The 17,106-nt window shown below is 36.7% G+C and overlaps 1 protein-coding gene and 1 pseudogene across 1 annotated transcript; both read right to left on the bottom strand.

The window, feature by feature from the left end:
* Positions 1-5,117: 5,117 nt before the first annotated feature.
* On the bottom strand, positions 5,118-9,709 carry LOC143612470 (protein EXORDIUM-like 3 pseudogene; annotated as a pseudogene).
* A 3,699-nt stretch (positions 9,710-13,408) lies between these two features.
* Positions 13,409-16,465, bottom strand: LOC143612475 (GDP-mannose transporter GONST1-like). Its single transcript, XM_077086452.1, has 9 exons — positions 16,349-16,465; positions 15,477-15,736; positions 15,248-15,387; positions 14,994-15,123; positions 14,785-14,883; positions 14,545-14,699; positions 13,945-14,061; positions 13,763-13,860; positions 13,409-13,658 (listed from the first exon to the last, which is right to left on the bottom strand). The coding sequence occupies exons 2-9, from the start codon at positions 15,690-15,692 to the stop codon at positions 13,606-13,608; spliced, it is 1,008 nt and encodes a 335-aa protein (XP_076942567.1). The 5' UTR covers positions 15,693-15,736; positions 16,349-16,465; the 3' UTR covers positions 13,409-13,605.
* Between the last annotated feature and the right edge of the window lie 641 nt (positions 16,466-17,106).

Here is a 17,106-nt window from a genome sequence, read left to right as displayed (position 1 = left end):
TATTTGTTATTTTTCATGTTTTACTATTATTGGCTTATTACTTTAGTAATTGGTATAATTATTTTGGTTGTTTACATGTTCATTTGATATACTATGTGCCGATACATATCATATTTCTCTTTACTTTACTTGCGTATGTAATATGGTTTTAAACTTTTAATAACTTTTTTTTGGAATTTTTTATAGTAATGTTTTCTTTTCATTGCAGTCTACATCGTGCTATTTATCTTTGGGGGTTAATGTTTGTTTTGTCAATTGTCATAATGACAATTTACCAATTTTTAATTGCACCATTTTTTTATTTTCAAATTATTGTTATAGTGCGAAAGTGAGTTGTTATATTTACTGTTGTTTTAATTTGATTGAGTTATGATTGTCCAGCCCTGCTAGATTTTTGCTTTGTATTGTGCTTTGCATTTGCTTCTGGTAATTTGATCACGTAAGGTTGGTTTGCTTGTTTTGTTAGTCTTGATTGACAAACTTTTGACTCAATTAACAGTTTCCATTTTAGCTGATTTTTAATTATACACATGAGCTTTATTACAAGAAACGGTGTTGAAATGGCTTCCTCTATGAAAAAATCAACAAGATAGTTCATGGGCTCTCGTTAGAATATAGGAAACATGTGTGTGTGATTTTGATTATAACTAATTCAAACACCTTTAGTTCCTGCTCTACTAACCAGTTAATGAATTGTGGTAACATTTGCAGATGTTCAATCACTGGCACACACTAGAAAAAATGCAGGGATGTACATATTAATCAATCGCTCACGAAGCAAGCGTGGTGCAACATCATCAGCTGTTGATTAAATTGAAACAAAAACATGTGCGAGTCATGGGAGGAAGAAGATTACATGTTAAAGAAGAGGTATTAAATGTTTATTTTGAAATATCATTATTATTTGAATTATGTAGTTGTATTGTGATGGATTTATGGGTTATTGCAGTACACACGGTATTTAGGATCGCACATCCACCGCGATTTTAACCTTTTGATTTTATGACCAAGTAATTTATGGAGACTTAAACAATAGGACTAGAGATTTCATGACCAAGTAATTTCTCATGGGTTTCTATAACAAAACATAATTAATAGCAAAATTGAAACTTTTAATTTAACCAACGATGGAATTGAAAAGAATCGCCTAATGCTTATACAAATTTGGCTTAGAGTACAATATCCGGCTTAGAATACAATAACTATTGACAAGATGCAATAATTTGAGTGATTTGAGTTACCTTTACTTTTATGATATTAAAACTCAATTCTTAATTTTATAATGTATAAAAGTTTATTTTGAGATTCATTGTTTTCTTATTTCTAGCCCAGCCCAAATGAGTTATTTAATCAGCCCATGGTTTATGTTGTATCTACTATTGCAGCCCAATAATACACAATTTTTTTGAGTCAAGGCCTCTTTATTGCAAGTTGCAAGTTGCAACTAGAGTCTAGAGGTGCACGTTGTAATCGGTTAACTGAATTCTAACCATATACCTAATCGGTTAGTAACGGGTAAATCTATAAGCGATTAGTACACGAAAATAGCCATCGGTTTATAATAGGTTTTCCATTGTGGCCCCAATCGGTTAATAACCCGATACAAAACCGGTTAACTGAAATTGGTTTTAGGTTTTTAAATAACTTTTTATTAAAACCGGGGTTTCCCGATTATTTACCTGTTAACCAGTTCAGTTATACCCGAAATCGGTTTTACCGGTTAGGATTTTTTTTTGTAACTCGGGTAGTATCTTACCCGATTAACCGGTCTAACCGGTTAGTTGACCGTTGACCACTAATCAGTTATTAAATTAACCCATTTTTAAATAACCAATTAACCGGTTTTTTGTGCATGTCCAGCTGCAACTACTGATTGGTCTTGATGAGTGTCAAAACAATTGTTCTTTTACTTTCCTAAGATGAATTTTATAACTAACTAATTAGCATGCATATATGATACAATTTTTTTTTAAAAAGTTTTCATTGAAGAGGCATATTAACACTGGAATGTTTGGAATAGAATTTTGAAATAATGCACATCGTGTCAAAAGGCTAATCAAAGTAAAAGAAAGTTATAAGTAGGTGCCACTTAAAAAAGATGAAAAAGTGAAGTAATATTAAGGATCGACTTGTGATTTATGAGCTAACAAGTTTCCATATTTTAAAAGGGTACGTTATGGTAGCCGTCAATTAAGATAAGTTGGTGCTGGTCATTAATGATGTGTCCGGCCATCACCATAAAATATAGTTCGTGAAGTAATTTGCAATTTTTCGGTAATTTACGTTTAAAATAATTCATAAAAGTTTAATGCTAGAGCAGCCACGTCATTCATACAACTTTTGGTTTTCATATAACTTTTCTCTTTTTTTTTGTTTCACTATCATGTTATGAATGCATATTAGTTTCACCATGGGAGTCTTTATTGCCGCCGAGCCTCGTTTTTTTAGTGTAAACACTATAATGTGTGTACAAGATTGAGTGTCTTTTAAATATTTTAATCCATACAAGTTTAATACTAGAGCAGCCACGTTATTCGTATAGCTTTTGATTTTCATATAATTTTTTTTGCCATTTCACCATCATGTTATGAATACATATAAATATATATTAGTTTAAGCATGGGGGTTTTTGTCGCCGCTAAGCCTCGTTTTTTTAGTGTAAACACAATATATACTGTATGTACAAGATCGAGTATGTTTTAAATTTTTTATTGGTTAACCAAAAAATGAGTTAAATCGGCTTATAATTTTTTTAAGTTGGTTCCTTTCTTGTCGCGGGCCAAAGTACTAGTCCAATGTCCATGTTTCTCCAAACAATCAACTAATGACATTATTGTCAACTAATTAATCTAAGTGGGTTAATTAAGCAGAAAATGACAACTCTCCAAAACATATCAGTCAAAAGGTGATTAGGTTATAAGCAATGTTTTTAAAACCGGACCGGTTCGGCCGGTCTGACCGGCCGGACCAGGATTCGGTCACCCTACCGGTTTTGTTCAATGCAGTTCACTCGCTTCTCAAAAAACCAACCGGTCCGATGTAGAACCGGATCGGTGAACCGGTTTATTATGGAATTTTATATTTTTTTTCATTTAACATTTTTTTTCAGAATATTTGAGTCCGACTGGTTGAACCGGTGAACCGATAACCCGTCCGGTTCAGTGTCCAATCCGTTTATGAAAACATTGGTTATAAGGTCATCAATGTTTACTTTAGTTAGACTTTATGATATCCTGCAAATTCTATGCAATTATAATTACAAAACAAAATCTTATTTCTTACTATACTATTAAAACAAAACTATGTGGACACATGATGTAATTTTAGTCTGTCCACATATGATGGCACATAGAATCTTACCAATTTTAACAATTATTTAATTAAGTAATTTAAATTAGAATTAAACTTAAAGTTTCATTAATTTGTATTAATTGTAATATTACATTTTAAAGTTACAATAATTAAATAATTGACTATACTTTTCCGTTATTTCAAACTTATAAAACTTTGTAAATTAAATATGTTTTAATATGTTTCTTTGCTTAATATTTACGTAAAATCATCTGTTCACATAAATTTATAATTTTATATTTCTTCAAATAAACAATCATATATGTTCCGTCCGTGTGATACACGAGCAACTTACCTAGTTAATTAAATAAAAGAATAGAATATAATAGATTCCTAAGTTTATTTTTTTTTAAACGACACATCGATCATCAGGACTTTAGCTTAGTGTGAAGGTGTAGAGCTCGGGTAGTATTTCCTTAGGGATACATCACCGCTAGCCCCCTAAAGTACCCCAAAGGGTAGTTCCAAAGGGTAGTATCCTCTGTAAAAGGTTTTCATTGACTAGCTGTTGGAAATTTTGACTAGTAGTTTAACAGTTGGTTTTAATTTTTTTAAATCTATTTATTTATTGCTATTATTTTTATTATTATTCTTTTTTTTTGCTTTTTTTTCTTTATAAATAACCAAACACACTTAAGCAATTTATACACATTATTCTTCAACCATTTTATCAATTTCTCTTACAACCAATCTTTTTATATGGAGAAACCAAATCCCCAACTGACTGCATTGCAAAGATGGAGTCATGAAGAAGAAGTAGGCATTAGCTAAGGCTTGGTCTATGTTTCTGAAGACATGGGCCACGTGGAGCAACGAACGTTGAGTTTTTGGCCACGGGTTTGGAACTATTTTGTTTCAGAGGGAGGATCAAGCGATCGTACAAAGCACCAAGTACGTGTGTTCGAAATGACGACATATGGACAAATTAACGCTCGCGATAACGACATGTTTGAAGTCATAACAAAAGTCAAAAACCAATGGAATTGATAATAGTATTTTTATCTATTTTTTATTGAATAAAGTGTTGTGTTAATTATTATGTATTTTTAAATTTATAATGTATGCATTTTTACTTATTTATGAGATTTTCAATTTATAATTTATTAGTTATTTTTAATTAAAAATTAAAATTCTTTAGGGTAGTTCAGCGACGTGCCGCCAGCTCTTAGAGTAGTCCAGCATAGTTCAGGATAAAAATAAGATGACAGTGTAAGATTGGTCGGGGCTTAGAGTACTTTGGATACCCTTTGAGTACCACACCCTCCACCCTTAGCATCAGCTATGATTTTACAGTCGTGGGCTCATCCATGTTTAAAGGATCATATCATTAACAAGGTAATATAACCTAAATTTCCAATTTGGGAAAGTATTTGTCTTGTAAATTGTTATTCACAACTCTCCAAAACATATATTCACTTAAAAGGTAATTAGGTAATTAAGCTCATAAATTAATGTTTTACTTTAGTCGGGTATTATGATATTCTTAAAATTCTTCAGGTTCGCTTTTTGAAAAAAGACACACATCGATGACAAAACTTTAGCAGGATTGATCGACGCTTATAACTTTGTTTGCATGTGGATACCAATAGTTGATCCCTTGTCACCTATTCCATGTTTTTCAAAATGCCTAATAAAATCAGTTCTTCAAAATTAATAGATGGATTATATATAGCCCGTATTGATAAAATATATCGATATTATATTAAAGACATACAATTATTCATAATATATAATATGAATAACTTTTAAAACTGAACAACCTATGATCATATGTTGCCGACACATCGGTTGACAACATGGCTCCAAAGCCACTGAACCATGAAATGAAAGTTCTATTGCGGGTGCCGTACATGTTATACACGGCCCCGTTAGAATCATTGAACATGTTCCCAACATAGCGTGAACCACCCCCCACCCCGTACACCCCCTGGCAGGGATCTGCAACCTCCCCGGGAACATGGGGTGAAGAGGTAGGTCCCAGCAGAGCCCAGTTGTACCCGCAAGACTCACCTTGAAGAGGGACGTCTGCGCAGAAACCAACTGGATCCGAAGGACCCACCATGCTCAGAGACGTGACGTCCTTACGCGCAGTACGCAAGCTGTTCCCGCAGGAAATGCCTCCCAATGGTGAAGTACTCTGCCTGTTCCCGCAGCTGCGGATACAAGCCATCAGGGAAGGCCACCCGCGCAGCAAGGCTACACGCACAAGGCACTTAGCTCTCAATCACTCAGTGTCACCTGAAGGAATGAGCAAAGCCGGGAACAATCCCGCACAAATGCGGGAGGGGGAATACTCCCGCCCAAAAGCCAGTCCGTACGATTCGGGAAGATCTTTTGTACTGTACCTGACGAGGTATGGGCAAAAGATCTGACTAAAGATACGACAGCTTATTGACAACAGTATGGCGAGCAGCATGCTCCTGTACTGTATGTCACTATTAGCTGCTGCCTACTCACCAACTCCTGTCATACCACGTGCATAGCCGGCAGTTGGTGGAAAAGGAATAGTACACAGCAGGCCTGGTCACTGTCAGCCGCTGCCTACCCACCAACTACCAGCAGGGCACGTGCGTAGGCCACAATTGGTAGAAAAGGAATACTATTCAGCCGGCCACACCTCCTTGGAAACCTACCTTCGGCTATAAATACCCCAAATGGTATGATCATCATATCTTATCACATTATCATCATATTATACCTGATATCTGCTCTAGCAATCTCTTAATATACATTTATATTTAAAGAGCAATCTAGTCTGATTCTCACGCCGGAGGGTGGTCACAAGGAGGAACCCCCCCCTTCTCAGTGACAAGCTCACGGTGTCTGTTTTGCAGGTTATCAGAAGAACCATCTTTGCCGGGTCTAACCCCTCGTGGGAAACATCTATCTAACCCCCAGGTTACCCGTAATCTGCCCGGGGTCCGGTTAGTGTTTCTTCATTGGTGCCAACCATTCCGCCTCCTGGTAGTTGGAGGCGTAAAGGCTGGGAAGTGCTTGCCCATTCTTGAATTTCATGGCAAAGGGATGGCGCGAGCGGAGATGTAGAAAAACTCCCGCTTCCACGAACGAAGACTGCGCTCGGTTGCGCAAATCTTCAAACCCTTGATCCGGGTTATCAGGGTATACCACCCCTGGATGCACCTCCAAGAGTAGAAGGTCATCAGGCGGTCAACATAGGGCTCAATGCCCAGAATCCGGCACACCCACTCGAAGTGCCGAATCTTGGCAATCGCCATCGAGTGCACCTCGGTCAGGTGCACACCGTGCCTCTCCAGGACACGGTACACAAACTTTGTAAATGGGAACCTAAGATTCCCATAAACAAAGAATGCAGCATATACCCCGATCTTGCCTCTGGGGGCATCATACACCGTCTGATGGGGTTCAGGAAACTCAGGCTCGAGAGACTCGAGCATGAACTTCCTGACGATGTACTGATACAGATTGACAGGCAGAGCACACTGGCACTCGCCAGCAGTACTCTTGTCATCGGCGAACGCCCCAGCCTCCTGGGCTGTAGATTCGAGATCACGAGAAGACATCTTGCAGATGAAAGAAGAAAACGATTTCAAGGGAATGACTCGACTGAAAAGATGAGTATTCGCCGGAAATCGTTTTGAAGATGAAGAGAAGTGAAAGTGTGAATTACAAAGAACCCTCTCCCCCTTTATATACTAATCGCAATTAATGCGATGAATTTAATGCGGAGGAGAGAGAAAACGAAGGTGCAATGAAACTATGACACGTGGCAAAAAACAAGCTGGCAATAGCTGTTGAAATGACGCGTACCATTAATTTCGCGGCCACGCGCCCACGCGCCTGAAAAAGCGTCTGGAATGACCATGTACTGTCACGTCACCATAACTTCCTGCACAAACATTTATATTTCAAAAAGATTCAAAAGTAAGCGGGACCATACCCCTTACCTTAGCAACCAAGTAACTATAAGACAGATGCGGGTACAGTGTCAAGGCAAAACCCTTCACATACTTAGCACCTGCAGAGAATTGAAGCCAAGAATACCTCGACAAACAAGTAACTATAAGACGGGTGCGGGTACAGTGTCAAGGCAAAACCCTTCACATACCTAGCACCCGCAGGGAATTGACGCCAGGAATACCATGGAAGTAAAGTAACCGTAAGACGAGTGCGGGTACAGTGTTAAGGCAAAACCCTTCACATACCTAGCGCTCCGCTGGGAATTGAAACCAAGAAGGATCTTCTGGGCAATGCTTGCGGAAACGGAAATAACATCCCCGCATAGCGGGAACGTCGAGAACTACATTGTTTGAAGCTCCAGGATGGAATTGGTGGTTTTAACATAATTGATCATTATGTTCAAAACTACCAAAACCTCATGGAGAATCCACACAAGTGGGACTCAACGCTCCTGACTTGCGAGGAGGTCACAGACCTACCCGCATCATACCTAAAGATCAAGCAGGAAAGTCGGGAATTTCTGCAAGTGACAAGGACTTCCGCGGGAAGAATCCCCATGGAAAACCTTAAAACTAAACCCTTTTCAAAACCCTTTGCTTAAGTCCAAAAGTTCACCTCACTTTATTAAACATTCATGAGAAGAACATTGGACTGGGGGGACTTGAAGAGGTAGGTCCCAGCAGAGCCCAGTTGTACCCGCAAGACTCACCTTGAAGAGGGACGTCTGCGCAGAAACCAACTGGATCCGCAGGACCCACCATGCTCAGAGACGTGACGTCCTTACGCGCAGTACGCAAGCTGTTCCCGCAGGAAATGCCTCCCAATGGTGAAGTACTCTGCCTGTTCCCGCAGCTGCGGATACAAGCCATCAGGGAAGGCCACCCGCGCAGCAAGGCTACACGCACAAGGCACTTAGCTCTCAATCACTCAGTGTCACCTGAAGGAATGAGCAAAGCCGGGAACAATCCCGGACAAAGGCGGGAGGGGGAATACTCCCGCCCAAAAGCCAGTCCGTACGATTCGGGAAGATCTTTTGTATTGTACCTGACGAGGTATGGGCAAAAGATCTGACTAAAGATACGACAGCTTATTGACAACAGTATGGCGAGCAGCATGCTCCTGTACTGTATGTCACTATTAGCCGCTGCCTACTCACCAACTCCTGTCATACCACGTGCATAGCCGGCAGTTGGTGGAAAAGGAATAGTACACAGCAGGCCTGGTCACTGTCAGCCGCTGCCTACCCACCAACTACCAGCAGGGCACGTGCGTAGGCCACAGTTGGTAGAACAGGAATACTATTCAGCCGGCCACACCTCCTTGGAAACCTACCTTCGGCTATAAATACCCCAAATGGTATGATCATCATATCTTATCACATTATCATCATATTATACCTGATATCTTGCTCTAGCAATCTCTTAATATACATTTATATTTAAAGAGCAATCTAGTCTGATTCTCACGCCGGAGGGTGGTCACAAGGAGGAACCCCCCCCCCCCCCTTCTCAGTGACAAGCTCACGGTGTCTGTTTTGCAGGTTATCAGAAGAACCATCTTTGCCGGGTCCAACCCCTCGTGGGAAACATCTATCTAACCCCCAGGTTACCCGTAATCTGCCCGGGGTCCGGTTAGTGTTTCTTCATGGGGTCACCAACATACCACCTGTTCGCCAACGGGTTCGTCCCAACCTCCGCAAGCTCATGACCGATGATATTGATCACTCCGTCCACCTCCGGCACCCCATTGGGGGCTTTCAGGGGTGTCACCCCGGGCATGTAGTCTGCAACGAAATACGACCACGCACAAGTGCCCGGGCACATCTTGGCTGAGTTACCCGCCCAGATAAATGCTAGGGTGAACCCGGCTAAAGAGGGAAACGCAAAAAGGTGGAAACCGCATACTTGGCAGAACTTCTGGAGGTAAACGTCCTCGGATGTGAGTACTATATAAACTCCACCCTGGGATCCGCACGGATGGGATTGTTTTCTGCGGTGATTGCCGTGGCGATTACATACTGGATGGATAAGCAGGTGAGTTTTTGACCTTGAGATCCACCGTCGTCTGTCTCACCTCCCAAGGTAACGGAGCGTGAGACATTGGCTACGGTAATGTCGGTGTACAAGGTTATGGCTCTCCACCAGTCAGCCACTGATGGAGAGCGGATGCTGGGGGCGTTGAATGATTCAATAAAGTCCCGAATGATTTGCTTATGGCTCGATTGCCAGGTACCATACCATATCAGGTACACGGAGATGTTGGGGCTTAATACAGGGCCATTATGGTATTTCAAGATGGCAGTCATATTCACAACGCCTTTCAACTCATTTGTTCCGGCAGCAGGGGCCGTGCAGACGACGGAGAACAAAATAATAATTAGGGTAAATGAGAGTAGAGACAAATTATAGAGAGCCTGCATGGTTTGATTGCAGTGAGAGTTTTTTTTTTTCTTTTTAATTTGTTTTAAAAACTATATTTGCTGATCTTGGAGTCATAACATTACTATGCATGACAACACGGGTAAGTAGCTCCACAGCTTCAGCAAATTTAGTTTTTAAAAGATTGGGTTTTGCGATTCAAAAGGGGGTAGCGGCGCAGCTTGTTGCCCGCTTGCCTTCTGTTTCGATGTAATCCAATAAACAATTTATATCATTTGTTTTTGAATTTGGTGTGAGTGAATTAATTGAACCTTTGCTATTTATAAGAGAGACTTTATTGTTGTACACTTCAAAGTTTATTGTATGCCAAATAAAGACAGCTAATTAACAAAGTGGACTGGATGGAATAAGGAAACTGTAATATATATCTTTTCCTTAATTACCTACCTTTTGCAACATGCGGAATGAGCGTAAGTACCTAGTTAGGATGTTAGATTTAAACATCGCTGTGTTAGTCAAGAAGATAACTCTTGAAAATCGTTAGAAAGTTGGCTGGAATCACCGCGGTATAACTCTTGAAAATCGTTAGTTATGAAGATTGAAGGCAATGTGATCATTGGTTAATTAGGTTTATTTTGTGAAGACAAACTTGGAAACTATTAAAGACAGGTCGAAACAAAACCCCCATCCTGATAAATGGCTTTAGCTAGGAGATCGGAATGGAACATTTTCGGTTAGTTCCTGTTGTGTAATTAATTGCAACCTACTAGTCGAATTTTTTTTTCAAAATAGGAAATTGAAAAAGGATGAAATGGTTTATAGGAGAAAGAAAATGTTGTCATGGTCAGATTACATATAGGGCATGTTAGTTTGTGTCGGGTTAGGTGTACAATTATCAGGTGTTTCGCCATTTGAAATGACGGATGTTGTACTTTTATCGTGTGTTCCGCCAATTCAAATGACGGATCTCACTTTTTCTGATCCGTCACTTTGACTGATGGTTCACGTTCCCCAAAGTAGCTTGCCCCTTTATGTAAAATAGACATCTGTCATTACAAATGGCAAATGTGAACAGTCAGTGTACTACTAGATTTGACCTTTGATGATTGACAAGTCCGTGTCTCATTTTTCTTTATATTTACTAATATATGTTTTCTTTTCTTTTATTTTTTAAAAGACATTATTTATAAAATAATATAATTAATTATTAAGAATAATTTGTATTATTAAAAGGACTAATCTTATTTTATTTTTATTTATTATACTTTTATTTTTTAATTATTCATAATTAATTAGTATTATTAAAAAACTAATAATTAGTATCATTATTATTATATATAACAATTAGAAACTTTGGTGCCGTAAGCCCTGATTGGGCCACTTTGCGGCACCTTATTGGTGGTATTTTTTTTTAATTTTTTCTTTTTGTTTTGTTGTAGTTCCGACACGTAGCAAAAACCGACTGACTGCCAACTTATTTTTTATTTTTTTTTTAATTCCGGTGTTGTAGCGATCGTGATAGAAACTGACCAAATTCGTGTAAACTCAAAGTATTTTGTTTTAGTTCCAATTTAGTAACAAAAGTAATGAAAACCAACCGAATGTTATTTTGTTTTGGTTCCGGCATCGTAACGAACATAATGAAAACCGACCAAATTCGCGTAGACTGGCCACCTAAACTCCGGGGATCGACAACGGCCGGGTTTTACCAATGATCAAGTGAAACTGACCAACATCACCCCATTTTCCACTTCAACTTTTATAATTTTTTTTTGTTTTACTTCCAATATAATAACGCACGTAATCGAAACTGGCCTCCTCAACACTTGGGACCAACAACGTTTGGGTTTACCATCGCCAAGATTTTGCTGATCTGTTCCATCACAACGCATCGGGTAAAACGCTAGTTAATTAACATTAAAAAGCTAATAAAACAAAAGTAACTCAATTTTTATATTTATTAGCTTTTTTATTTTTAATCAATGCTACTAATTATTAGCTTTTTAATAATACCAATTAATAATTAATAATTAAAATATAAAAGTAAAATAAATAAAAGTAAAAACAGATTAGTCCTTTTGATAATACAAATTATTTTTTAATAACTAATTACATTATGTTATAAATAATATCTTTTTTAGAAAATAAAAAACAAATAAGAATAAATATTAAACAAAATGAGACATTGGACTTCAGGTCAAATCTGGTAGTACAAGTACGATTCACACTTGCCATTTGAAATAACGGATGCCAAGACAACAATTGATATTTCAAATGGCAAATGCCTTTTTTACATACAGGGCAAGCTACTTTGGGAAACGTGAACCACCAGTCAAAATGACGGACCAGAAAAGTGACATCCGTCATTTGAAATGACGGAATACAATAAAAGTACCACATCCGTCATTTCAAATGACGGAACACTTAATAATTGTCCACCTCACCCGACAAAAACTTACACGCCTGAAAAGAACCTAACTATATGACACCATTTCTTAGAGACAAATATTCCCGAAAAGAACCTAACAATTGATCATGGTTTATAACCACTTTCATAAAAGAAATACATACAAAAATTTGTTTAGGATAAAAGTATAAAAATTATTTGTTTATCAAAGTAATATATATATATTAGAATTCCACATTTTGTAACTATTTTTCTGTACATTCTATACAAAAAATTGTTTAAGATCAAAGCACGACACATTTAAATGTGAGACTTGATAGGTTTCAAGAACAAGGTTGGAGTTTTGATATTAGAGAGACGCACCTTCACTTTGATAGAATTGTCTTTCAGATCATCCAATTTGATCTGAAACAATAATCGTTGCAAGTCGAAACCCTAAATTGTAAAATAATCGATAGACATTAAAAAATATTCAAATCAAGTAGCATGTTTCATTGGACAATACTCATCATGGGTTGGAGGAAGGGAGGGTGATTTTGGACACCAACCACCACCATCTCAGCCACATGTAATTTTTACAAATCCTACGTATATGTCCCTTTTAACTAATATCCTATGGGTGTCATTTGGTTATAAGTATCGATTACCTGACGACAAATACCTCACCAAAGAATAATTACAAGCTACAATGAACGTAAACAAGTTAAGAAAACATATTGGAGAACACATGCTTCGTTTTCGTATTGTATTTGTTCTATCTTCATTACAATGGACTTTGTTATTTATTTATGTGTTTGTGTGTACATGCTAGTAAGAAATTCGTTGTTGCATCGGGGTGCGAAAGGATAGGCGCACAAATAAAATTACAGTTACTTTAGAAAAACCAAAACCAGCCGTGAGACCTCAAAAAGTTGTCTTTAGCCAATGTCACTTGCTTACACACCACAATTTTCTAGTTATTCTTCGAATTCCAAATTGTAATAGAGAAAATCATAATTAATAACCATCATTATGAAATTGAAATATGAGTATCGTGATTCATGAAGTTTAAAATCATATACCAATTAGCATATTAGTTTACGTGCAACCTAATTAAATGAAGAAAAATTGGATTCTAATAATTCAAACTATTAATTACTAGCAATAATAATTCCAACTAACAATGGTAGCACTCCCAAGTTTTAGTTTTGTTACCAATAATAGTCTTAATATAACTGATCGATAATTCCGTTAAATTTTAATGATATGGCATGTTAATGTCCCTGCTCACTTCATCTTCTTCGCCCACACCTAACACCTAACCCCATCACCACCCAACTTTCAAAAACACCAACATAGTTTTCTACAAAATATACTACTTCCACAAATTTCATCATCATCAATATTGTTTCATAGTACAAAATTGCCTAGGACAAGAGAACTTCGTCTCCGTATAAAAATAAGAATAACAAGCTTCAAATATACCGATCCCTCCAAACCGATCACGAACCACGTTTAATAATCTTTCACTTTTGTTTTCATTTTTCAAGATTAAGTTCTATCCTTGATCTTCGCTCGTGCAAAGAACACACCCGCTATTAAACCTTTAACCAAAACAAAAACGCATGTTTATTGTTACCTATGTTCTATATTCTAAGTTCTAAGATCTAACCATGAAATAATAATACGAGTAGGAAAAACGACTAACCAAATAATATGCTAGCAGAGTTCTCCAAACTAGTCGGAACGTGAAATAAAACGATTCCAGCAACCGAAAGTGGAATCTTGTTCAATGATCCCACCAAGCTGTAAATTGGTATCAAATATTAATTAATCAATAATTTTGTCACTATCAATATATTATGTATCATCAATAATTAATTAGCTTGCCTATATGTAGTTGCCCCGGTTTGATGTAGAAACCACATAGAAGTGAAGCTAATTGCTAACCCAAGAAATCCACTAAATGTCATCACCACCCAAAATGTTGGCATCCTCAAAAGTGGCCTGCCAATTATATTATTCATTAACATAATAATTGTGCTGCACAAATTCAAAGAAAATAATAACTGCAAAATTTGAACTTCAACAAACCGGCTGACATAAATATGGGTATTTTAAATATTTCTTCATATACAATTTACAAATCTGTAAATGTAATTGATAGGCCTACAAGACTCCTTTATCTGTCTTTATATACAGGTATTTACTATTTTGCATACTTCATAAGCATTAAAACATTTTTCTTAATCTTCATGTCAAGTCAAATGTAAACCTAGCTTAAGAAGAAACAGGTCATATAGGTCAAATCTATATTATTTTTATTAAAAGAAACAAAGATATTCATTATTTTCTGTATCGTATTTACACACTAACTGTAAGTTTTCCAGGTCAACCCAGCACATTGACATGAACTGGGTTTGACCTGACCCGCAAGACCCACCCATTTTCCACCTCTAGTTACACAAGTGGAGGGAAAAACAAACTCACGTATTGTAAAGATAACCCCCCTCGTTAAACACAAAGATCAACACAAGTCCTAATGGCAATGATAATGTGTTGTTAAGTAAAACCATTGAAAACTCGTTCAAGTTACCGGATTTTGTAACTTGTTTTGCTGTATCCATCACCCGACGAAGTGTTAACTGTACCATAATAGTTTTTATAAAAATAATCAATATTTGCACCAACTTATTAGCTTAAAACATTAACAAAATAAAGGTTACTCACAGAATATGATGCTGTTAGAAAGCAATTTATAATCTGCCATGTGTATCCAACAGCGCTGAATGCAAGATCGGTTATCCCTCCAGAAATAGCTGATATTATCTGCATCAATAAAAGGAATTCACACGTTTATTTATCTGTTTCACCTTTCAATCTTGATTAGTTAGATTATCAGAACATTAATAATTTGCATCATTAAGAATCAAGCATACCATCAAGAAAAGTGATGCCCACACTCTGTTATCATGGTGCTTGTTGAATAAATACATTTCACCAACTGCAGTTATCACATTTGTAAAATTCTTCAACACTGTCACCATCGCAACATTAATGTACCTCAAACTGCAAACAACATGGCTAATTATCAGTCACATGTTTGTAAACAAACAAAGTTAACAGTTTAATCAAATGATGTTAGGGTTAAGTCTATATCAAACAGGCTTGCTGCATATGCCAACTGTCATACCTAAACATGCTTGTAACCAACATCCCAACAAATATAAAGTTCACAGGCAACCAAACTTTAACCAATCTCCATGTAAGTGGTTCTGTTGATATGACACCGAGTATGCTCAAACTAGACACTATCAATACCGAAACAAAGTTCTGCCAACAAAAACAATGACTTGTCAGCCAAATAAGATAAAAATAGATAAGAGCAATAATACTATCACTTAAAACAGATAGAATTAGACCTGGTAGAGCATTAAAGATATTCCAGCATTAAAATCATAGCTAGAGAGAACATATTTGTTGACCAAAATCATGCTACATGATGAAAGACAATATGCAAGACCAGATAATAACGCCTGGTTGTTGACTTTTATCCTGGTTGACTTTGAACTCCTCTCTCTATCTTTGTCAAACCTTCCACTCTCCACATCAGCCTCGTTCTCACCAACATTTTTCATTGTCAAAACTGTCCTATACAGTTATAAAATTACCATACGAGTTTCTGCAGCACAAAAACTTTAAGTTACACATCAAGAAACAAGTTCATTTATTCTCAAACTATGCGGTCGATATCACCGGTATTAGGTTATCGGTCCCTTTTTAGAATATCGGTACGATATATCGGCGATATTTGACCGATATATCATCGATATTTCCGATATCAGTGTTTTAAGTCGTAATTATCAACTTTTACGGAATTATTAATGTTAAATTGCTATATATATGAATTTTACATGATATTAAAATTACCGATATCCCACCGCGATAGCTGACAAAACCTATCCTACAAGCAGCAACCAATAATAACTCATTGCCTACGAACTCAAATTCAGTGATTAATAACTTCAATTCGAAATATGCACAAACCTAGGGTTAATTTAATTTGGTCCTTACAGCTTTGGATGGTATTCAGTGTCATAAACGGTAACCATATCAAATAGATTAGCAATCAAGAAGCTCGTGAACAAAGCTTAAATCAACGAATTTAACTGTAAAATATTCAAATCTACAATAGCTAATCAGCTAACACGACAACGAATAAAACTAATCACGAAAAACGATTAGGTGCGAGATCACAGCAGTATGAGGAAATTAAAGCTGAAAAATAGGGTACCAGTGTAAAGAAAGAAAAACATTGACGAAAGGTCTCCTCCGGCTCTTGATGAAGTTGCCGGCGAAGTCAACGGTCGTGGTGCTGATCGGCGATGGATTTCCGATTGGTGTTGGCTGGATTTGGGGAGATATATATATATATTCAGACAAATATATATAGGTATATATGCTGCTAATTTATTTGTGAAGGAGTTGAGTTGAAGTTGAGTTGAGATTTTAAACTAGGAATTGAGTTGAGGAGGGTGGATTGATTGGGTCAACTTCTTGAATCTTGATGGATGGGACCAACGCATACATTCGCTGTGCTACTTTGTCCCTAATTATATGTTTAATACTAACTAGTGTTTTATATAGTTTTTGTTTTTTATATTTAAGAAAATTATTCATTTTTTTTATATTTTATTTTATCGTGTGTTTTTTCATGGAATTTATAAAATTATTGTGCCTTTTGATGGGTTTTTACCAAGACATTATTACCTTTGTCAAATATGTATTTCACATGAATTTCTTGAATAATGTATTTTTGAGTAGATATTGTAACACATTGATATTTTTTTATCTCTATTTCGTTTCTTGAATTTCTATTTTATGAGAATTTCTTTTAATAGTATATTTTGGGTTTGTTTCTATTTTTATATAGTTTGATACGTTTTATATTTTTAGCAACAAATTATTATATATATTTTTTATATATTTTGGTTTACGTGATTTCTTGAGTAATTTTGGGTAGAATTTATTAAATTCTTAAAATTATTGGGA

Source organism: Bidens hawaiensis, unplaced genomic scaffold, assembly GCF_021521415.1.
Source record: "Bidens hawaiensis isolate Kalapana, Puna unplaced genomic scaffold, B.hawaiensis_p1.1 tig00034619_1, whole genome shotgun sequence".
NCBI lineage: Eukaryota > Viridiplantae > Streptophyta > Magnoliopsida > Asterales > Asteraceae > Bidens > Bidens hawaiensis.
The sequence above is the reverse complement of the archived record's forward strand: the minus strand, read 5'-3'. Positions and strand labels throughout refer to the sequence as shown.

What these genes read in the sequence shown, in the direction of transcription:
- LOC143612475 (XM_077086452.1), bottom strand. Translation starts at nt 15,692, where the DNA reads ATGAAAAATGTTGGTGAGAACGAGGCTGATGTGGAGAGTGGAAGGTTT. An exon ending in TTGGTTACAAGCATGTTTAG is followed by an intron (nt 15,124 to 15,247) that starts GTATGACAGTTG and finishes TGTTGTTTGCAG; the next exon opens with TTTGAGGTACATTAATGTTG. An exon ending in TTCTAACAGCATCATATTCT is followed by an intron (nt 14,700 to 14,784) that starts GTGAGTAACCTT and finishes ATTATGGTACAG; the next exon opens with TTAACACTTCGTCGGGTGAT.